At 38.4% G+C, this 22,454-nt stretch overlaps 6 protein-coding genes across 8 annotated transcripts; 5 read left to right on the forward strand and 1 right to left on the reverse strand.

The window, feature by feature from the left end:
• The first annotated feature begins 77 nt into the window (after positions 1 to 77).
• LOC111803904 (probable F-box protein At4g22030) lies at positions 78 to 1,545 on the forward strand. The gene has a single exon (XM_023688515.1). The coding sequence runs from the start codon at positions 141 to 143 to the stop codon at positions 1,437 to 1,439; it is 1,299 nt and encodes a 432-aa protein (XP_023544283.1). The 5' UTR covers positions 78 to 140; the 3' UTR covers positions 1,440 to 1,545.
• A 2,344-nt stretch (positions 1,546 to 3,889) lies between these two features.
• Positions 3,890 to 5,143, forward strand: LOC111803722 (probable F-box protein At4g22030). Its single transcript, XM_023688246.1, has one exon. It carries the CDS (start codon positions 3,890 to 3,892, stop codon positions 5,141 to 5,143), a length of 1,254 nt encoding a protein of 417 aa, XP_023544014.1.
• A 976-nt stretch (positions 5,144 to 6,119) lies between these two features.
• LOC111803723 (probable rhamnogalacturonate lyase C) lies at positions 6,120 to 9,211 on the forward strand. Its single transcript, XM_023688247.1, has 15 exons — positions 6,120 to 6,164; positions 6,249 to 6,370; positions 6,440 to 6,490; positions 6,614 to 6,680; positions 6,779 to 6,918; positions 6,998 to 7,139; positions 7,216 to 7,389; positions 7,473 to 7,628; positions 7,773 to 7,819; positions 7,892 to 7,982; positions 8,081 to 8,222; positions 8,328 to 8,448; positions 8,557 to 8,673; positions 8,754 to 8,877; positions 8,960 to 9,211. Exons 1-15 carry the CDS (start codon positions 6,120 to 6,122, stop codon positions 9,209 to 9,211), a joined length of 1,791 nt encoding a protein of 596 aa, XP_023544015.1.
• A 110-nt stretch (positions 9,212 to 9,321) lies between these two features.
• LOC111803510 (5'-adenylylsulfate reductase 1, chloroplastic-like) lies at positions 9,322 to 12,074 on the reverse strand. Its single transcript, XM_023687945.1, has 5 exons — positions 11,893 to 12,074; positions 11,308 to 11,463; positions 11,052 to 11,178; positions 9,944 to 10,739; positions 9,322 to 9,832 (listed from the first exon to the last, which is right to left on the reverse strand). The coding sequence occupies exons 1-5, from the start codon at positions 11,972 to 11,974 to the stop codon at positions 9,605 to 9,607; spliced, it is 1,389 nt and encodes a 462-aa protein (XP_023543713.1). The 5' UTR covers positions 11,975 to 12,074; the 3' UTR covers positions 9,322 to 9,604.
• Positions 12,075 to 15,000: 2,926 nt separating this feature from the next.
• On the forward strand, positions 15,001 to 18,856 carry LOC111803512 (lactoylglutathione lyase GLX1). Of its 3 annotated transcripts, none has more exons than XM_023687950.1 (9): positions 15,001 to 15,110; positions 16,158 to 16,293; positions 16,369 to 16,493; positions 16,922 to 16,986; positions 17,058 to 17,270; positions 17,605 to 17,652; positions 17,770 to 17,877; positions 17,986 to 18,138; positions 18,591 to 18,856. In XM_023687950.1, the coding sequence occupies exons 2-9, from the start codon at positions 16,178 to 16,180 to the stop codon at positions 18,636 to 18,638; spliced, it is 876 nt and encodes a 291-aa protein (XP_023543718.1). In that variant the 5' UTR covers positions 15,001 to 15,110; positions 16,158 to 16,177; the 3' UTR covers positions 18,639 to 18,856. The 3 variants fall into 3 exon arrangements, with proteins under 3 accessions (XP_023543718.1, XP_023543719.1, XP_023543716.1); XM_023687951.1 differs by lacking the exon at positions 15,001 to 15,110 and adding an exon at positions 15,780 to 15,911 and having other exon boundaries at positions 18,591 to 18,785; XM_023687948.1 differs by lacking the exon at positions 15,001 to 15,110 and adding an exon at positions 15,784 to 15,893 and having other exon boundaries at positions 18,591 to 18,785.
• A 773-nt stretch (positions 18,857 to 19,629) lies between these two features.
• LOC111803507 (ankyrin repeat domain-containing protein 13C-like) lies at positions 19,630 to 22,447 on the forward strand. Its single transcript, XM_023687943.1, has 2 exons — positions 19,630 to 21,100; positions 21,730 to 22,447. The coding sequence occupies exons 1-2, from the start codon at positions 19,694 to 19,696 to the stop codon at positions 22,120 to 22,122; spliced, it is 1,800 nt and encodes a 599-aa protein (XP_023543711.1). The 5' UTR covers positions 19,630 to 19,693; the 3' UTR covers positions 22,123 to 22,447.
• The last annotated feature ends 7 nt before the right edge of the window (positions 22,448 to 22,454 follow it).

Consider the following 22,454-nt stretch of genomic DNA (forward strand, 5'->3'; position numbering starts at 1 on the left):
AAATAAATGGTAATTAATCATTTACGATGACTAAGCTTAATTTCTTTCCCCCCACATAAAAGTTTGGATTTTGCTTTGTTACTTGTGATTTATCTCTCCTCTCTTTATTAATTTCCTCTATAAAACTCACCCACCATTCCATGTCCTCCCACTCCAGTTCTAAACCCTTAAAGCTTGTTCCAACAATGGCTTCCTTACAATCTTCATTTCTCCTCCCTTCCTCCTCTTGTTCTTCAAGAAGAACAATTGCCCCAGCTGCCATTCACGACCCCAAGCTTCCCAATCTCCGTATCTCAGTTCCCACGCTCCCAAACACTTCCACTCCCTCCCTTAACGTCATTGAACAACTTTGTTTAAACCAACCCATTAATGTCCAATCCCCCTTCACATCACACCTTCACCACATCTTAGACGCCGTAGCAGACAGGGTAGAGATGCACAACGATCTCCACCTACAGCGAGACAATTGGAATTCCCTTCTCCTCAATTCCATCAACATGATCACTCTCACCGCCTCCGCTATGGCCGCCGCCGCGCCCGCTGTCGGAGCCCTTGGAGCTCCTCTTTTGGGTTTGAAATTGTCCTCGACTCTGCTCTTCTCTGCCGCAACAGGGATGTTGGTTGTGGTTAACAAAATCCAACCCTCACAGCTGGCTGAGGAGCAGCGAAGTGCAGCTAGATTGTTCAAGCAGCTCCAATCCCAAATCGAGACCTTGATTACGGTTGGAGCTCCCACTCAAAGGGACGTCGATTCCGCCATGGAAAAGGTATTGGCGCTTGATAAAGCATACCCACTTCCTTTACTTGGTGGCATGCTTGAAAAATTCCCCAAAACGCTCGAGCCGGCTTCATGGTGGCCCAATTCTTCTCATTCTTACGAATCCAAGACAGAGAACGAAAACGCCCAATTTGATGGAAACCAACGACAAGATTCCAATGGATGGAGCGATGAACTTGAGGCGGAAATGAGAGAGGTTGTTGAAGTCATAAAGACAAAAGACGCTCAAGACTACGCCAGACTTGGGAATTTAGTATTGAAGGTTCATAAGAGTTTGGCAATCTCGGGCCCTCTTCTCACCGGCATTGCGGCTTTGGGCTCTGCTTTTGTGGGTGATTGGTCATCCGGGGGGATGGTGGTGGCGGCGGCGGCCGGTTCTTTGGCTGCCGCCGTGAATGCGTTAGAGCACGGTGGGCAAATTGGGATGGTGTTTGAGATGTATAGAAGCGTGGCGGGGTTGTTGTGGCTGATGGAAGAATCCGTTAGAGGGACGCTGGAGGAGACAGATTGGGAGAAGAGGGAAAACGGGGAAGTGTTTGAAAGGAAGGTGGCTTTGAAATTGGGAAGAAGCTTAGCTCAGCTCAGACAATTGGCTTCCAAATCCACCGCCGCTAGAACAGAAGGGATTTGCGTGGATGAATTCGCCAGCAAGCTCTTTTGATTTTTTTTTTTCTTTTTTTTTTTTTTTTTAATTTTATTATTATTATTCTACAATTTCTGATCGGTTGATTCCTTGAGATGGGAAACGTACGTATTGTTCATCCGAGCATGTAAAATAAATAAATAAATAATATATATATTGATATTCCGAATTTAACCTTTGGATTAAAATCACACTAATTGATGAGTTTTACTTTTAAAGAGATATATTGAATCTCTCATTTAAAATATTTCCATATATACTTCTTTTTTACAGATTTGAATCTTTCATTTAACATATTTCTATATATACTTTTAAATAATAATAATCTCTTAAACTTTACTTTTGTCTGATAAATTATTATTATTCTATATGACAATTTTTCAAATAAAAATTATATTCGACAAAAAGTTGAAATGTTTAGATTGTAAATTCATTAAACAAAAAAATTGAAAAGTCTGAAGCTATTAAATACTTTGTAAAGTTTAAAAATTTTAAACCATTGTAGCTAAATAAAACTAATATACTAAAATAGATAATTATGATATATTTATTATGAATTTAATATTTAATTAAATCTTACTTAAAATTTCCAATTATAATTAAATACTATATCTGTAGAAAAGTACAAGCTTTTATTTGAATTTAGTGTTAAAAGAAAAAAAAAACACAAAGGTAGTTCTTGTACAATGTCATCATGTATTATTACTAAAAAAAAATAAAAAGAATGACAAGAACAGCTAAATAATTCTAGACTAAACGGCACCATTATAAAAATAAGAAATCTAACTCTAAAAAATAGGATATCCACTTAAACAAACAGACTCTTCGTTCTTTCTCGTCTTCAATGTCATTACCAACAATGACAGTAGTGAATGAGATCCAAACGACAACAACCATAGCAGTTTCATCGACTTTAAAAGTTAAAATTGATACAATTTCATAAATTTATCGATAAACATATATTTTTTTTGCAAAACCAAATAAATAAATAAATTAGTCAAATTCACATGTTTGACTAATTATTTTCGGTTCCCCAATCTAATTTTAGTCGCTCAATATAAATAAAGGATGAAAAATGGAAATAAGAAAGTTGGATGTAGAAGAAAGAGATTATTAATGTCACTTGAGTGATGTAATTGACAATGGGTAAAATATTATGGAGTGGGTCGAATTATTTGACCACAATTAAATTAGAAAACCTATAACATTTAGACGAATTAAAGTATATGTTATTTATTATTTATTTATAGTAATAATAATAATAATTAATAATATATATATAAAAAAACCACGACACGATAGCTTAAAAAAACCGAAAAACCAACAATTTTATACGTCCTGAATGTTTGCATGGACTGATTAAAACAATAGACTTAATTGTCAATTCAAAGGCAGACAACAAATCAACAGTCAAACTTACTGCTTGCTTGCGTATAACCTCATACGCCGTCGTTTTGCTCGGGGACCAAGTCCAACGATGACTTGTCTCTTAATTTAGTTTTCGTTCTTTCCTTATTTTTCTAGTTTTTTTTCTTTTCTTTTCTTTTCAATATTTATGTTTTTTTTTTATATTTTAATATATTGGCAGAAAGTACCAAACAAACAAATTAATAGATGAAGTAATGTTTATACAACCGATTTTTTTTTAAAAAATAAAAGTAAAAAATTAATTATGAAAAGAAATATTAGTTTTTGTATATATTAAAAAAAATATTATCCAAGTGAATCAACACAGACTCTAAATTTGTCATATCATAAAGGAAAATAAAATAAAATAAAAAAATAGAATCCATTTATTCTTAAAATTTTGGAGATTATAGCAATTAAAATCTATATTAATTATATCCATTTAACCCCATAATTGAATCAATTTACATCATTCATTCAAATTTCGTTTTAAATTCTTTTATATATTTGTATAAACTTTTTAAAAATTACAATTATTAACGTAAATTAGAGAAAATATATGAGAATCCATAATTTGATCATTTTTCTTGCTACTTTCCTGAGATTTTTAGATATAATTAGCTACAAATAAATAAAAAAAAAAATAATCACCCACGAATTTATTGTAAAAGTTAATTATTAAAAATGATAATAGATTAAAAAGAAAAATTGAAAAAAAGATAATTATTAAAGAAGAAATGAAGCGTCAAATATAGAAGGACGTAGGATGATAGGGCATGGTTGTTTTGGGAGACCTAATCCAAGCGAGAAGAGAATGTAATATTTTAGAACAAATCGTAATTTTAAACACAAAAAAATGGGGGGAACGAGTCAGGAAGCACGAGTCAGGTAGGTAGCCGAGTCAATTCAGCCTGCTAGTCAAAATTTCTTGCTATCTGACCCTTCAATTCATTTCCCCTATAAAACCCCCAGCCACCATTAGCTACCCTCCCACCTCAATTCCATACAAAACCTTCTCAAACAAGCCCCCATTTGATACAAGCTCCAAACTTGTTCCAACAATGGCTTCCTTACAAGCTTCTTTTCTCCTCCCATCTTCAAGAAAAACAATTACCCAAGCTTCCATTCACGTCCCAAAGCTTCCCAATCTCCGTATCTCTGTTCCCAGACTCCCCAAAACCTCCACTGCCTCCCTCAAACTCATTGAAGAGCTTTGTTTAAACCAACCCCTTAATATCATTCCTCCTACCCAATCCCCCCTCACATCGCACCTCCACGCCATCTTGGACATCGTAGCCGACCGGGTAGAGATGCACAACAATATCTGCCAACAGCGAGACAACTGGAATTCCCTTTTCCTCAATTCCATCAACATGATCACTCTCGCTGCCTCTGTTATGGCCGCCACCGCACCCGCTGTCGGAGCCCTTGGAGCTCCTCTTTTGGGTTTGAAATTGTCCTCGGCTCTGCTCTTCTCTGCCGCAACAGGGATGTTGGTTATGGTTAACAAAATCCAACCCTCACAGCTGGCTGAGGAGCAGCGAAATGCAGCTAGATTGTTCAAGCAGCTCCAAACCCAAATCCAGACCTTGATTACGGTTGGAGCTCCCACTCAAAGGGACGTCGATTCCGCCATGGAAAAGGTGTTGGCGCTTGATAAAGCATACCCACTTCCTTTACTTGGTGTAATGCTTGAAAAATTCCCCAAAAAGCTCGAGCCGGCTTCATGGTGGCCCAATTCTTCTCATTCTGACGAATCTAAGACACAGAACGAAAACGCCCATTTTGATGGAAACCAACGACAAGGTTCCAATGGATGGAGCGATCAACTTGAAGCCGAAATGAGAGAAGTTGTTGAAGTCATGAAGACAAAAGACGCTAAAGACTACGTCAGACTTGGGAATTTAGTATTGAAGGTTAATAAAACTTTGGCAATCTCGGGCCCTCTTCTCACCGGCATTGCGGCTTTGGGTTCTGCTTTCGTGGGTGATTGGTCATCCGGGGGGATGGTGGTGGCGGCGGCGGCCGGTTCTTTGGCGGCCGCCGTGAATGCGTTAGAACACGGTGGGCAAATTGGGATGGTGTTTGAGATGTACAGAAACTCGGCGGGGTTCTTCGGGGTAATGGAGGAATCCATTAGAGGGACGCTTGAGGAGACAGATTGGGAGAAGAGGGAAAATGGGCAAGTGTTCGAAAGGAAGGTGGCTTTGAAATTGGGAAGAAGCTTATCTCAGCTCAGACAATTGGCTGCCAAATCTGCTGCGGCTAGACAAGAAGGGATTTCCATAGATGAATTCGCCAGCAAACTGTTCTGATTTTTTTAATTATTATTTTGAAGTTCTGATTCGTTGATTCTTTGGGATGAGAAGCGTTCTGTTCATCCAATCGTGTATAGTAAAAATCATTGTTGACCAATATACATAGATACAATTTTGGTTGATTATTTTTTTAGCGGTTGGTGTATTATTATTATTGTTTAATTCGCTGGATCTTTGACTTTTGATATGCCTTATTGACATTTTCATGAATTTCAAAGCAAAAACTGTTTTTATTTATTTATTTTAAAAATGGATTAGAACCGTTGGGCGGTTGGACCATAAAAGTCTGGAATGATCCTGAGTTTATAAAGAAAGAATACTCTCTTCACTTGGGTGAGACCTTTTGAGGAAACCCAAAGCAAAGCAACGAGTGTTTATATTCAAAGTCGACAATATCATACCATTGTGGAGAGTCGTGTTCGTCTAACACGGCCAAGCTCAAGAAATAAAAAGAAAAAATAAAACAAGAGTAAGCTTTTATGGGAGTGTTGGTGAAGCATTAGAAAATTTGGTGGGTTGGGATTCAGTTGCGATTATAATAATACACAACAAGAGCAAGATTTTCTGGAATTAACCATTCTGCCATAAAAAGGTCAAGATTGATTTGGTAACTATACAATAAAAAAAAAAATAATAATAATAATAATTCGCGAGGGCTCGGGGGGAATGCAGCCGAACCACAGAGAAGGGCTCTGCTCTCGGGTACGATGATATAGAAAAGTTATGAAGACGACGACGACGACGACGACGAGAACGTCAAATGGTACTTTGAAAAGCTACTTACAAAAATGTAAAGCCAATTCTTCGTTACTTTTTGATATCATAATTGTAGTTTGATGCAAACAAGAAATAACGTGTCCAAATGTTCTGATGCTCTTAGTAACCAACGACCAGCTATGATCCTTCACATCATTTGCATGAACTATATACGAAAGAAGATGAGAGTGATGGTAAGAAAAGTAGAGGCTCTACAATGGGGAAGAAGAAGAAGCTGAGGCTGCAAAACCAAGGCTCCCATGTTAGTTTTGAGCAGCCCTATGACTCTTGTTTCCTCGTTCATCATATTCTCTGTAATCTCTGTGTGCTCTATGATTCTTTGCAGGTTATATTGGACAATGGATTGTTGATGGTGACCATATCCAACCCCCAAGGTTATGTTAGTGGCATCAAGTATGGAAACATGGACAATCTGCTAGATGTCAAATCCAGCGAATCTAAAAGAGGGTAACTCAATTTTCAGACACTCAGGAGGATTTCATGCAACTACTTTTGAGACTTGTCTCCTGTGTGCAGATATTGGGATATCAACTGGAGTTGGCCTGGAGGCAAGGACAGATACCAATTGTATGCTACCCCCTTCATTAGATTGTTGTCCTCAAATCATAGGAAACTGACGACATGATCGAGATATCGTTCAACTGACGACATGATTGAGGATCCTAACCTTGAATCCTTTTAAATCTGCAGGCTTAAGGGATCTGAGTTTAATGTCATCAACGCAACTGACGACACGATCGAGATATCGTTCAGGAAAGTTTTCAACCCATCAACTCGAGGCAACAAACTTCCACTCAGTGTAGACATAAGGTTGTACATTCAAATAAGATCTCTAAATTCTGCTGAATTTCTCAGGCTTCTAAGTTGTCCTCTAGGTACATAATGAGGACTGGTATGCCAGGCTTCTACTGCTATGCAATCTACGAGCACCCATCGGCATGTCGGGCTTTCGATCTTGTTCAGACAAGAATGGTGTTTAAACTACGACAAGAAAAGTAAGTAGTATTCTGCCCCAGCCTATGCATGGCTTGCTAGTTCCTTTCCTTCTTCTTGACCAATTTAGGGTCAAATTAGGTTCCACTACATGGCAATTTCAGATGAGAAGCAAAGAATAATGCCAATGCCGGAAGATTTGCATCCAGGCAGAGGTGAAGAACTAATTGTACCAGAGTCAGTTCTGCTTGTAAATCCCATTAATCCTGATCTGAAAGGAGAGGTGAGAATGTATGCCTAAATTATTTGCTTTACCTGCACAAGACAAGGATTTCCTTGAACATATGGACTAAATGCAGGTAGATGATAAGTATCAATACTCAGTGGATAACAAAGATGGTGGAGTTCATGGATGGATTAGTTCCAGCCCAAACAACATAGGTTTCTGGGTAGTTTTTCCAAGCCATGAGTTCCGAAATGGCGGTCCAACGAAGCAAAATCTCACAGTTCATACCGGTCCTACATGTCTTGCTGTAAGTTTTTTTCTTACCTCTGCTCCAATTCAATGGTCATAACATTTGGTGTAGAAGAAATGTTTGATCATCTGATGCAACAGATGTTTCATGGAACACATTACATTGGAGAAGATATACTTACGCATATTAAGGAAGGAGAGGCATGGAGGAAGGTGTTTGGTCCTGTTCTTGTATACCTTAACTCCACCTCAGATGTATCAGAGGCACACAATTTATGGATAGATGCAAAAGAACAGGTATTTGTTTGATATCCAACTCTCTCAACCCGTGCCTGCATTCTTCAACATGTTGCAGGGAACTGATCCACAGCCTCGTGACAGAGAATGCTAGAGGAAACAGCATGGCCATACAATTTTGTGTCTTCATCTTTTTATTTCAAGGAAAATGAACGTGGTTCCATTTCAGGAAGACTGTTAGTCCAAGACAGGTAAAATTGGTTTCCATTTCTAAGGAATGGTGATTTTCCTTTCGGTGACTTTCTCTCTCGTTCTCTCGCCAGGTTTATTTCAAGTTCCCCCATCCCTGCAAGAGATGCACATGTTGGTTTATCTGCTGCTAGAGAAGAAGGTGGCTGGCAAATAGAGAGCAAGGTGAAAGCTATTCCTTACCTTTCCTAGGCCAGGAACTTTCTTGCACTTGTTACTCTCATAAACTTTAATAACAACTTTGATTTCATAACTTCGTCTAGGAATATCAATTTTGGGTACAAACAGATTCCAATGGAGATTTCACTATCAGAAACGTTATTCCAGGAGTCTATGGACTTCACGGTTGGGTTCCTGGATTCATTGGTGATTATCTTCACCAATCACTAGTAACAGTATCTGCAGGTCCTTTTGCTGTTCTTCACTGAAGTTTATCTGTTTCCTACGTCTAATACAATTATTACGATGCTACTTCTTCAACTAGTTGTGATAGTTGTTGATATTGATCAGGATCTCATACCCATCTTGGCATTCTGACCTATAGTCCCCTCAGAGATGGTCCTACTGTTTGGGAGATTGGTTTTCCTGACCGAACAGCTGGTAGCTTCTATGTTCCTGATGTGAATCCGATGTATGTCAACAAGTTATTTCTTCACAGCCCTGAGAAGTAAGTTACACTTGTTTACTTGGAAATTTGTAGGCAATATATCCTGTATCTGACTACGTGTACCAAATCCAGGTTCAGGCAATATGGTTTATGGGAGGGATACAGTGATTTACATCCAATAAATGACCAAGTTTTCACTGTGGGTATCAATGATCCGAAGAAAGATTGGTTCTATGCTCAAGTTTGCAGGTTCGTACTTGCAACCCATCATATATATTGACAAAATGAACGCTAAAATTCACTTGACGGTGACTGCTATTATTCTGTAGAAGAGGGGAAGATGGTAAGTTTGTTGCGACAACATGGAGTATTAAGTTCAACATGACATCATTAACCGAAGGAACTTACAGGCTGAGGTTGGCGATTGCATCCGCCACACGCTCGGACTTAAAGGTACAAAAAACAAGCAGGAAAACGTTGGAGATAAGGCTTGCTCTTGGTTTCTCTCATAAACTGTTTCATTTTATGCCTGCAGATCAATGTCAACTCAATGGGGTCGGAGTCGTCACTGGTTTTCCAGCTGATGAATCTGGGAATGGATAACACAGTTTGCCGACATGGAAATCATGGACTGTATCGAAACTATAGTGTTGAGGTTCCATCATCAATGCTTATTAAGGGAGATAACAACATATTTCTGACGCAGGCAAGAGGTGGAGATGAACTCTGTGGGCTTTTATACGATTATTTAAGACTGGAAGCACCTGATGATACTCCATCAAGTTGAACATCTAATTGAATGCTCTATTTTATCAGAATCGAAAGATCCTCAGCACTTGTGATTGATATTGGTTTCGGCGTGGACCAAATGATGTATTGTTAAAGGATCCCAAGTTCTTGAGAAGGGAAACTCAAAACATTCCACTTAATCAAACCTGAATTTCATAACAAACAACTTACTGTTTATCCTTAGTTGATTTGATAACAACAACAATCAATCCTACACGGATATTTACCGAGACTATAAAGATAGGACAGACCCAAACCCCAAAAATCTACATGGAATAACGGTACTCTAGATTATGCGAAAATTTTAGACTGCATCCTGTGTCAACTGTGTCATTGACTCGATCGCTGGCCTCATTTTTGTATAGGTGTATGGCCTCAACTGTGTAATTGATCATCGGAAAGCATTCACAAAAGCCATAAGCGAGTCAACATCTCTCTTCTCCGAGGGGTACTTGATCGGCCGAGAGGAATGTTTAGGGAAGAAGAGTATGGTGGGGAAGCTATCTAGCTGCAATTCTCGCTGTGCAAACTCTTTCGCCGTATCGGCTCTAAACTTCCCAACCTTCACTCCTGTCCCCGCTAGCTTATCAGCTAATTCAACGTAGGAGCCTTCCATTGCCTGCTCAATTTGAATAGATGGAAATTGTAAACAATCTCATAATAAAGATGGGTAATATCATCGTGAAATGACGAGGAAAAGAAGAGATTATATTAAAACATGGCATCTTACCTGACAGAAGCGGCACCAAGGTGCGTACAGAACAACAATCCATGGTTCCTTTTTACCCTCCAATCTTGCCAAATTCTCTATTCCATCCCTTGTCAAGCTCACCAAATTCTGAGACTCAAAAATATCCACATCTGTAGAGTCTCCCTTTACATTGCCATTTAGCTCGGCTGCATCTTCCTGCTTAAGATTTCCTTTGTGAAGACCACATTCCTTAGCCTTCGCATCCTCCCACCACCATCTTCCTTCCCTCTCATGTTGCCATGGCAACACAGGTCTCGTGCATGGTTCACACCCAATTGAGACGTATCCTTGTGAGTGCAATGTATTAACCGGCACATTCATGGATCGTAAGAAGTCCCATATGTCTTTACTGCCAACGTTAGCAACCGGATTCCATTTGACCAAGCTACCAATACCACCATCCAGCCCTTCAAAAACAGGGTCCACCTGCACAACAGGAACTTCAGACCTGGTTCCAGGGGATTGGTCTTTCCTCTGACCAGTGATCCATGCTCGCAGTCCCTTCAAGGCCCTTCTCAGAGGCCTCACCTTGCGCACACGGCAGCATTCCTGGTGCCCATCCTCGTAAAAGGAAAACAGCCCTTTGCTTCGGACTAATGCTTGAACTTCAACAGCATCAGGGAACATGTACTCAATATGGATGCCGTAATGTTTTTCCACTTCATCAAAGCATTTATATGTTTCTGGATTCAATCTTCCAGTGTCCAAGCTGAAAACTCTAAATGGCCGACCAGTTAAATGGGCATACTCGATCAAAGCAACGTCTTCAGCACCACTGCAGGAAAGAACATTAAAAACTTAATTTCTTGTACAATGAAAATAAAGAAAAACGTGAGAATGATTGAAGTGCCATCAGCGCCGCTGACCAACGAAATTTTGAAAGTCTTTTAATTCTTAATCCATTTTTCTTCTGTAAAGTTATGATTACGACAAAATCCGCATACAAGGTAAAAATTTATATGTATTTCTCCTAAGAGGGCCGCACTGGATTCCAACAAATTTTTAATTACAGTGTTTAAAATATTAAGAACAATTAATACACATCCAGACATTAACTTTGCCATATTGATCGATTCAGATGTGTTACCTGAAAGCAATAGCAATATCATTGCCAAATTTCTCTAGGGCTTTGTCCATAATTTCAAGGGGTGAAGCATTTTCAAGGTCTTTAGCTAAACCCTCGTAGTCCTCAACCTGCACTTCCTCAACCACCGCTGCAATGAATGTATAAACACATCAATTTCACTGCCAAAACCAAATAACTACTCAGAAGCCCTCGTAAAGCCATCAAGAATTCCTGCTAGGAAAATTAACGAAAATTAACAAAGAGAAAGAAGACCCACCAGGGGCAACGGAGGAAGCTGCCAGAGGAGCAACGGAGTCGTTCCGTTTTGGTTCGGCATGTAGAGGCTCTACAGAGCATCGTCTCTGCGAATAGTTCACAGACGAGGCTGGCAAATTAGGCCGACTGAACAACCTAACCAAACCAATTTGCGGGGCTGCAAAGGTCCAACAAACACATAAGACTTGAGTATAGAAAATAACAATTGAAAAACGATTCTGTTAAAGAGGAGTACAGAAATTCAGAGCAAAATACTATAACACGGCGACGTAAATCTAGCCATTCATAACAAAAAGGGCAACAAATTAAAACGGTCAAACGAAGAATCGCTTGTCTCCAATGAAGAATAGTGGACTCATTGCCCATTTTGATGTCAATTTCAATATTAAAAAAAAAAGGGGCAAATCTAGAATTGAACAAGCAGCCATTGCTTGACAAGATGACTTCCATAAGAGGAATTGGCGAATCTAATTAAACATAAAGAAGAATTTGTTTTCCATCCACCAACACGCTTCTCCGCAAGCAATCATAATTAAACCATAAAAGCACAAACATTGAGTGACAAAAAAAAAGAAATTAAAAGTACCTTTAGGCTCAGAGGCGGAAATGGAACGAGAGAAACTGGAACCGGTAATCGCAGAAGCTGAAGAAGAAGAAGCAAGCGCCATTGTAGAATCGAACTCGCTCCAAAAGCTTCTTCTTCGAACGCTCTTTCTAAGAAATTTGTGTTTCTCTGAGCTTTCCAACACCGTATTGATAATTTGATACTGAAAGCAAAATGGAACGATAAATATCGATGGTCCAGTGAGGAAGACGTTTGTGGTTCATTGAACCTGGACGCTATTACGGATTAGAGCCGCCTCGTCTTTTTGCTTACGTGGCTGATTATTACTGGTTCAGAATTCAAGTCCCCTAGACGCGCGGCGCTCACTGCTTTCGTCACGTACTTCAACCGGGATCCCCATGGTCAAGCCTCCCATTAAAAAAAAAAAATGTTTTTTTAGTGCTTTGCTTTTGGAAAATAAAGTAGTTTTAATTTGTGTTGTACAAACATAATTTATTTTAATCTTATTTTAAAAAATAATATATATTATTTTTTCCATTTTTATTTCTTTAAATTTTAAAAATAAAAATGTGTAGCATTAGATTAAAAATTTATTCCATATCATTCGGTTAAGAATAAGAAATAGAATTATAATTGGATCGGAAGTATGATCTTCGTTTACAACGGTTTAAATAAGATACAAACTATCAACTAATACCATAGAAAATATATAACTAATTTAATCGGGTAAATAAGATAAATTATACTACTAATCAAATCCTAAGATAAAATATACTGCTAACAACTCCAAAAAAAAAAAAGAGAAAAAATATTAACGGATTACGAATATCTAAGATATACTCCATAACTAATTATTAAAATATATTCTCCAAATATCGTATCTTAATACATTTGATATTTATAATTTTAAATGGTAATTTAAAAATAGTATAGAAGGTAGAATCTTTTTCTCTTACGAAACCCACCAAAAAAATTTAGGGTTTATACAGAGAACCTGAAAGATTCTTAGATTAAAAATAAATAAAAAATAAAAATAAAGATTCTATGGCTATCAAATTCCTCGTATTTCTTTTTTCTTTTAATTTTAAAATAAACTTTTGTGGTGGGTTACGAAATTTTTATTATTATAATTAGTATTACGTAGAAAATACGAAGACTCCTCCAATTTAAAATGTGAATTTAATATTTGGAGTTTAATTTATAATATTTTTAGGCGACTCACGTTGGATCCTCATTTGAACTCTCTCTTATTATATTTTATTGAATTAATTATTCAGAATAATAATAAAAATTTAAAATAGTGAGTCGTTTTCCAATTTCCATCACTAAATGCGACCACAAATTCCATTTTTCTCCACCAATAGAATTAATTTTTATTTTTAGAATACAATATAGTGTGGCTTAAGCGTCTTTATGCCATTGTAAGGCCATCGTTTTTTTTGTTAAATATTTGTGGTCCTTATTATTCTATAAACCCTTTATCACATTCACTTGGCATCACTATCACTTTGTCTATTTCTTTTGTTTACTTCACTAAATAAATAAATAAATATATATATATATATATATATAGAATATAATAAATATTAGATACGCATGAAAAACAAAAAAAAAAGAAGGAATTTTATCGAATATTTAAAACTAAAACGAAGTAGATAATTGAATATATTTCAAATCAAATAATTTAGAGTTAAAATTAAGACTTTTATTGTTATTATATTACAAGAAAATAGATATATCATAATTGTATATGCTATAAACAAGTTGCATTAATAAAATAAAATAAAATAAAATAAAAGGAATTAAAATGTGTAAAGGTGATAGTGGGAATTTGGAATCTCCCTTTTGAGGAGCCTATGGAGAAGCATGTCCTTTGCAGACGTAAAGAGGCAAAGCCATATTTTCTTCTTCTTCTTCTTCTTTTTTTTTTTTATTATTATTATTATTTTGTCTGTTTTTTTTTTCTTTTTATAATCCACATCAGATAATTGGTTGGAAGAGGGAAAAAATGAGTTTATTCGTAAAAAAGAATTGAAAAAAAATAAAAATAAAAGTGTAGCATTTCTGGCGCAAGCAAACCAACGCATCAATTTCATTAAATATTAATGTATAGAATCAGGTCTAGATTGGTCGCATGAATGACTTTATTAAATCATGGGATGAAATAATTACAAAAATATTGGAATTAAACATTTTGAGTATGAAATCTAATTAAGGAAATAAATTATTTTGTAATAATTACAAAAACAAAGTTTGTTTTTTTGTGGATATTGGTGCTGAAAACCAATCTACCAATCTAAAATGCCTATGCATGTATGAGTCTATGCATCCGAGTGTGAATGGGCCAAACTATGCCAAACTCGGCCCATTCAAATGGGCCTTGTGGATTCTAAAAGTTGAACAGCCCATACACTTTTTGGGCTTCACTCTTTACTCCATCATTTTTTGAACTTAAAGAATATAGAGTTGAAAAGAAAAATACGAGGCTGAATGAACAGATCCAAATGGGTTGATGGAAAATTACATAAAAGTCCTTGACTCAAAGCCTCAACCTCCAGGGCAATTCTGTATAATGACACGAATCCAAGAGCACATCATGACAGCGTCGGTAAAGCGTGTGGACATCTGAATGTGGTCCCATCTATAAATCTAACGGCTGTAAGAACACGAAATAATATTTCTTTTTCATAAAGTCGAATTTTTATTTTTCTTTTTACTTTTCTATTTTACATAAATTAAAGGAAGATGTTGGAAAAGATATTGTCACATTTTTATAATGTACATCTTTGTCAACTATTTTATATATCAATAAAAATTAATGTACAATATATCCGGACTAGCATTAAGGCATCAAACGCCCATTTTCTTATCAAGAATTATGATATTTATAAAAAAAGAAAAAAAGTGTGTAATATATGTTTAAATTTGGTTTATAAATTTATAACAAAATTAAAGATTTTAAAAATTAATTGATATATTAGTATAAATTTAAATGTTAAATTTGTGTTGAATAGATTTGAGGATAATATTTTTTTATATAAATTTGGAGATTAAATTTAAGTTAAAAAATTAAAAAATAAAATTGTAATTTAACCACTATCTCGAGGGTATATATAGAACGATGCCGCTGTACCAGATTGCGGTGTTTACCGTTTCCCCGTACACGAGAGTCTTGAGGCATCAAGAGTAGGGCACTTGTTCTCTTCCTCTGCAACCCTTGACAGGCGCGCGACACTGAGGTATGATCTCTCTCACCGATGTCTGGAATTCCTTCCCTTTCAAGCCATCATCACAATCCCCCTCTTCCATCTCCACCACTCTCCTTTTCTTCGACCACACCGTATTCACCTCCGATCAATCGCACTCCTGCTGCTGTGGAGCAACCCTTTTCTTTTGTCCATCCTTTTCTCTACAACTGCTACTGCTGTGGACCAATATCACCTTTCCTTCTCTTCTCTTCTGCTACTGCCACTGTCTTGGAGCCGAACATTTTCTTTTCTCCCTTTTGGAGCCAAGAATTCTTTACACTATTAGGTCTCTTTTCTGGGGTGCACACCAACTGTTTGCACAAAGTTCTCTAAGATGGTTGATATAGAAATCAAATATGAGATAGAAATGTTATTAATTTATAAAAGTTTCCGTTGTTCAAGTGAGCAGTGTTCAAAGCTACCTGCACTATGATCGGTTTATGGTCAAGTCCACCCATATTTTTGTTATGCAATATTATAATAGACATCATGTATGCTTGTACGGGAGAGATAATTTCTAGTATAATTTGATAGAAAGACAGACGGGAAGTGAGTGGAAATGGAGGTTAAATCCCACCCCACTTCTTTTGCACTAAAAAAGAAAGTTGAAAAAGAAGTCGGAAATGGAGTTTCATTGGTCCACGTACGTCTAATTTGTTTATGAAGATAAGCCCCATATGTTGATATCATTGAATTTCCTCAATTTTGCCAAGATCGTTCTAGTACCCTCAAGCTACTTCATTTCACTGTTTACCCCTGTTCAACTGGCGAGTGGTGAGTTCTCTCAGGCGGGTCAGTCCATGTCGTGCTATTAAATTTCACATATCTTTGTCGCTTCTCTGTGAATTCTCACATTTTCTTGTTGTTCCTGAGTATCTATCGTCTTTGTCATCTAGACGTGATTGCTAGGATCCACATGGTCAGCTAATGTTGCTTGATTGTGCTCAAGATGTGAAGTTTTACTAGGGGGTGTGGAGTTGAAGTTATGCAGTTCAATAAATTTTGGTTTCGTAATCATCTTCTTGTCAATTTTTACAGACTAGTCGATTTCAGTTGCTATGGCCGAGGTTGCATCTCTTGCTCCGAATGCCGACTTGTTGGAATGGCCCAAGAAGGACAAGCGTCGGTTTCTTCATGTTGTTTACCGTGTCGGTGACCTTGACCGCACTATCAAGTACGATTCTATTATTTGGCACAACGAATTTTTCATTTTGCATTTGATTGTTCTGATTCTTTGTTTACTTTTCAGGTTTTATACTGAATGTTTTGGGATGAAGTTATTGAGGAAGAGGGATGTACCAGAAGAGAAATACTCTAATGCCTTCCTTGGATTTGGTCCAGAGGATTCCAATTTTGTGGTGGAATTGACATATAGTATGAACCCTTCATTTATCCGTTTCATCATGCTCACGCATATCTCTGATTATGTTCTCAGATTTGCGTGAAGTACTCTTGATTCGTAATGTTGATAAAATCTGACAAGTGGGATGGAAAACCTAAAATTGTGGCTTTAGCTTATTTTTCTCGAGCAAAATATCTTTTACTTGGCAAACACTGTTGGTTATAATTTCTTCGTCTGTCTTCAACCATATTTTGCGTGCTGGTGGTTCCTATCCATCAAATTTATATGGACGGGAGAAATGAATATGTTTCTTCCCCAGCCTGGTCGCTTAAGTTTGAGCATGAATGGGTCGATCTAAATTCTGAAACTTATCTTTTCTGGAGTTCATTACAACTTGTCTATTTTGGTTCGGTGATAAACTTTGATATTGATGGTAGTTCATATTGTTGGTTTTTTGCAGATTATGGAGTTAGTTCTTATGATATTGGGACAGGCTTTGGCCATTTTGCTATTGCATCTCAAGATGTAAGAGTGTCCCATTTTAGTAAGTTTAATTGTTTGTATTAAACTGAAAATAAACTCTCGTGGACTTCTAGGTATATAAACTTGTAGAAGATATAAGAGCAAAGGGAGGGAGCATTACCAGGGAGCCTGGTCCAGTCAAAGGAGGATCCTCCGTTATTGCCTTTGCAAAAGATCCTGATGGTTATATCTTTGAACTCATCCAAAGAGGTCCCACTCCCGAGCCACTCTGCCAAGTAATGCTTCGTGTTGGTGACCTGGAACGCTCTATCAAATTTTATGAGAAGGTATTTATTCAAACGAATTTGTTTCTATCTGTTTAATATCCTACCGTCTTATTGGAGAAATTGTTTTACAGAGGAATTCTTGAACGATGACATGGTAGTATTAAAAGATGCTCGTTATAATTATTGTGGCTTCTTTGTTTTAACCTTCGAGCAACATGATTCTGGAAAATGAACGATTGTACCAAGACTTGCTCAAGTGTGCAAATCGCAAAATAAATTGTTATAGAAATTGCCTTTTTTTGTTAAACATAAGTTGTTTGAGATATATATTCATATGTCTATTCTATCGGATTTTTATTAATGTTCTCGTATTTTATGGTTTCTCTTTGCGTAGGCCTTAGGAATGAGGTTATTGAAGAAGGTTGATAGGCCAGAATACAAGGTTGGCAAGTTTTCTTTTTACAGTTACCACCAATTCTTTCGCTATGGATTGATCTTTCTGTCTTTCTGATACTGGAAATGCTTTGGTTCTTTTTATCTCACTATATGCATCCTACAGTACACCCTCGCCATGATGGGATATGCAGATGAATTAGAGACGACAGTGCTAGAGTTGACTTATAATTATGGTGTGACTGAGTATACCAAGGGAAATGCATATGCTCAGGTGAGTTTATCACACCTTTCTCCATCTATTATTTATTTAATTAATTTTAAACGGAAACTCTTTCTTTCTATTGTGTACCTGTTAAACGATTATTTTGGTTTGTTTCAGGTTGCCATTGGTACTGATGATGTGTATAAGAGTGCTGAGGTTATCAAACTGGTTAACCAGGAACTTGGAGGAAAGATAACTCGACAAGCAGGACCACTTCCTGGAATCGGCACAAAAATTGTTTCCTTTCTGGATCCTGATGGTTGGAAGACTGTAAGTATCTTATTGTAATTTTCTATATTCAATTTGGTCCAACATTATTTCTAATTGTCAAAATTCAAGTGCCAATACTTTTTCTTTTGCACTTAAAACACTAGTAAATAGAAAGCCATTCCAAACGGGCTCTAAATGGCTCTCTAAGTGTCTCGATCAACTCACTCTCTTATGGTAAAAATGACTTATTATTATGATTTACTTTCGAGGGGTAAGATCAGTGCACTTGCCTTTTTAATAAGAAAACGTGGAACTGCAATCGTGTCTTTATTTTTGGAGGATTCTTCGTATCATAAAGGAATACAAGTTGGATTACCTCTTTGACTGGTGATGCCAAACATATGATAACGCATGCCATGCACTCGAGCTTAAAATTTGAGATACATGTGATCTTAAGCCTAGTAGTTGATTAGCTTTGAAATGTGGGCTAAGCTTTTCATTACTCTTTGTAGGTCCTTGTTGATAATGCAGACTTCCAAAAGGAATTGGAACATCAATGAGCTGTGTCCTGTTAAATAAACAAGCGATGGGGTAAAACCGTCCTGCTTATGTGGTATCTACCTATCTATGTTGGAATAATGTAGAGTCTGACAATGGCTCCAAATCTTTCACATTTTCAAGTGGTTGCACCTGTGGTATAGCAGTTGCCATGGCCTGTACGACGTTTCAAAAGCAAAAAATCAATCTACAAACTCTACTTCTAAGTAGTTCCATGTTATTAATGTAGCCTTCCTTCCTACATGTTAATATATCTTTTTGTCCCATCGCTCCCATAAGATTTTTCTCACCTAGTTGATTCTTCTTTGTCCCTCCACCAAACTTCGTGAACTGGATAACATCCTGCGAAATCAGGTGAGCTATGTATATTGTAGCTGAATAAGCCAACCTGTACACAGGAAGAGATCATTTGAGCTTGGTCCATTAGACATGGGCCGATTGGGCTGAAGAATTTGGTGGTGGTGGGACAAGGAACTGTGGAGGGTTGCATGCAGACAGCCACGAGAGTCAGAAGAGGGTGACGCATCCATTGCCATTCCTGTCTCTGCCACTGTCTGACCAAAATCCCCAATTATTAGTATTACCCACATACAGACCCTCTCCTTTCTTTTCTTTCTTTTAACACAGCTTTGCATATATATTTTTCTCTTGTGTTAAAGAAAAAGAAAAAGAGAAAAAAGAGAGAGCCCATATGAATTTGGAGACGAAACAAAACGAGTGAGCGGTTGAGGCAAAGGAAGGTAAAGTACAGACATTAGAAAGAAATATCCACAACGTCTGCTCCCGACCCATTACCAAAAGACGCGCCCATTTCCTCTCTCTCCCCGTGCTTCCCAATAAAGCCACACACGCATTTTTACCATTTTGCCCTTCCTCTCCCTCTAACATTCTCTTCTTCTTCTTCTTCTTCTTCTTCTTCTTTTCTTCCTGCGAGTCTGTGACCGATTATACAATAAAAAAATTAATATATATATATATATATATATNATTTGTCGCTCTCTTCCCGTTTCCTTTTCTTCTTCATTCTTCATTCCTTCCTTCCATTTTCGCGGCTGTAATGGCGAAGTCGTCGACCCCCACGACGACGTCGCTTTCGACCGTTAAACCCAAGGATTATGCTCATAGTCCTGTCCATTACGCCGTCGCTCTTGCGGATCATTCGGCTCTTTCTCGTATCGTTTCCACTCTTCCTCGTCTTTCCGATCCTGTTCTTATTCATACCGAGGCTGATTCTCTTGCTCAGGAGCGCATTGCTGACAAGATCTCTGCCGTCCTCGACCGCCGTGATGTGCCCTACCGTGAAACTCCTCTACATCTCGCTGTTAGGCTTAAGGATGCTTTTGCGGCGCGCACTCTTTCCTCTGCTGGTGCTGATATTTCCCTCCAGAATTCTGCCGGATGGAACCCTCTGCAGGAGGCTATGTGTCGCCGGAGTTCCGATATTGCGCTCATTCTCCTCCAGGTTCACCACCGTGCTGCTTGGTCCAAGTGGCGCCGACGATTGCCGCGCGTCATTGCTGTTCTTCGTCGAATGCGAGATTTCTATATGGAAATTTCGTTTCACTTTGAGAGCTCTGTAATTCCGTTTGTTGGGAAAATTGCACCGTCGGATACGTACAGAATCTGGAAGCGCGATGGTAATCTCCGAGCCGATACGTCTTTGGCTGGATTTGATGGCTTGAAGATCCAGCGCGCGGATCAGAGTTTTCTCTTTCTTGGCGACGGCGATCACAGCCACGACATTCCCTCCGGTTCACTGCTAGTGATCAACCGCGACGATCGCAAAATCTTCGACGCCTTCGAGAACGCGGGAGCTCCGATGAGTGAGTCCGACATTGCTGGATTCTGTTCTCAGACGAGTGTGTACCGGCCTGGAATGGACGTCACGAAAGCAGAACTCATTGGAAGAACCAACTGGAGAAGACAAGAGAAAACCGAAAGCGTCGGAGAATGGAAAGCGAAAGTTTACGAAGTACATAACGTACTGTTCAGCTTCCGATCGCGAAAGGTAGCTGGCAGCGAAGGTGACGTGGCGGGTAGTGAGCAGGTCCTCCCGCTGGAACTCGACGAAGACGACGATGGGTTCTTAGTAGCCGAAAACCCCAGTTTCGGGCTGCCGGACAGGAATAGCACCGACCGGCGAAGACACAGTAGCTTTGTTCGGGAAGAGAGGGAATGGGTAATGATGCCGAGAAAAAGCGTGGACATACCATCTGCGACAGCGCCACCGCCGAGGAAGGCCGTGAGGCCAAATTTTACGGCGGTTCCAGTTGAGCCGCCGCAGACGAAGGAAAAGGAGTACGTGAGGAGCTTACGTCCATCGGTGTGGTTAACGGAGCAGTTCCCATTAAAGACGGAGGAGCTACTTCCTTTACTCGACATTTTGGCGAACAAAGTGAAGGCAGTGAGAAGAATGAGGGAGCTACTCACCACCAAGTTCCCGCCGGGAACTTTCCCGGTCAAGGTAGGAATTGAAAAACGTTTTTCTGGGGTCAATTATAGTGGGCCCTATCTCGGGCTTTAGAATTTCGCTTTCTTGTAGCCTCCTTGATTTGATTTGCTTTGATTTTTTTTTTTTTTAATTGGGTGTTCTTTTGATGCCCAAGCAACGGTCTCTCGGAAGTCTACCGAGGAAGAGTGAGGCTTAGGCGCCCTCTGATTGGTTGACATCCATGGTCGGTGATTGAACGGCGATGGTATCGACTGAGTTGTTTCGATCCTACGGCGATGGACCGCTGGGGTCCATCTCAGTCGAGGATTTACCCTAGACAAAGAAACCTCCGGGGCCCCACTTTTGAGTTTTCTCTGAATCCTGGTTTTCCTACAGAGGGCCCCACTCTTACTACGCTTTTCTTTTTTCTTCTCACAAAACTACAAAAAACAATAAAGACCCAAATAGAATTTGACTCAAACATTATAACGTGGCAGCGTTAGAGACAACGCGGCCTAGGGCCCTTTGAACCTTTTTTTTTTTTTTTAATAATAATTATTAATTATTATTTGTGGGAAAAAGAAAAGTTTCAAACTTATTCAAAATGGGGGCCGCATAAGAAAATTAAGGGTTAATAATCTTTTGTTCTTGGGTGTGTGTAGGTGGCTATTCCAGTGGTGCCGACTGTGAGAGTGGTGATAACCTTCACCAAATTTGTAGAACTTCCACCGGTGGAACAATTCTACACACCGTTTTCAAGCCCAAGGCAATTAGCCAACAGCGGAGGAGAAGACCCTTCTGAATCCTCCTCCCACTATTCGTCTTTGCCGTCTTGTTCTTCTTCTTCTTCCTCTTCATCGTCATCTACGTGGCTGAGGCGAAGCAGCAGCCACTCAGTTGCTGGATCGACGGCAAAGCAAAACCAACGGTGCTCGTGGTCGGCGGGTCAAGATGAAGTAGACCCATTTGCGATTCCGAGTGGTTATACATGGGCGAGGTCCGATGACAAATCAAGCAAACTGAAAAGGTCAAAATCCACCAGGAAATCCAAATGATTGTACTGCTGGGGAAGATGATGATGATGATGATGAATGATGAGAAATGAAATGGGAATTAATTTAAATTAGTTGTATGAATTTGGTTGTGGTTTTCATTTTACAGATACGATGTAGATAACCGTCTAATTATAACTCATCCTTTCAGAATGTTGGTGGTCTAGACATAATTTTTTTTTTTTATTCTGGTCAACAATCGTAGTCAACTTCAAAGAAATAGTTGCTGACAGTTTTGTTTTTCCTTTTGTCGGAATTTTGATCTTTGCCCACTGAGTTCAATATTCTTCCCCACCGATTCTTATAATTTGAATCTTTTATTTCTTTTCCTTTTT

This window comes from Cucurbita pepo, chromosome LG10, assembly GCF_002806865.2.
Source record: "Cucurbita pepo subsp. pepo cultivar mu-cu-16 chromosome LG10, ASM280686v2, whole genome shotgun sequence".
NCBI lineage: Eukaryota > Viridiplantae > Streptophyta > Magnoliopsida > Cucurbitales > Cucurbitaceae > Cucurbita > Cucurbita pepo.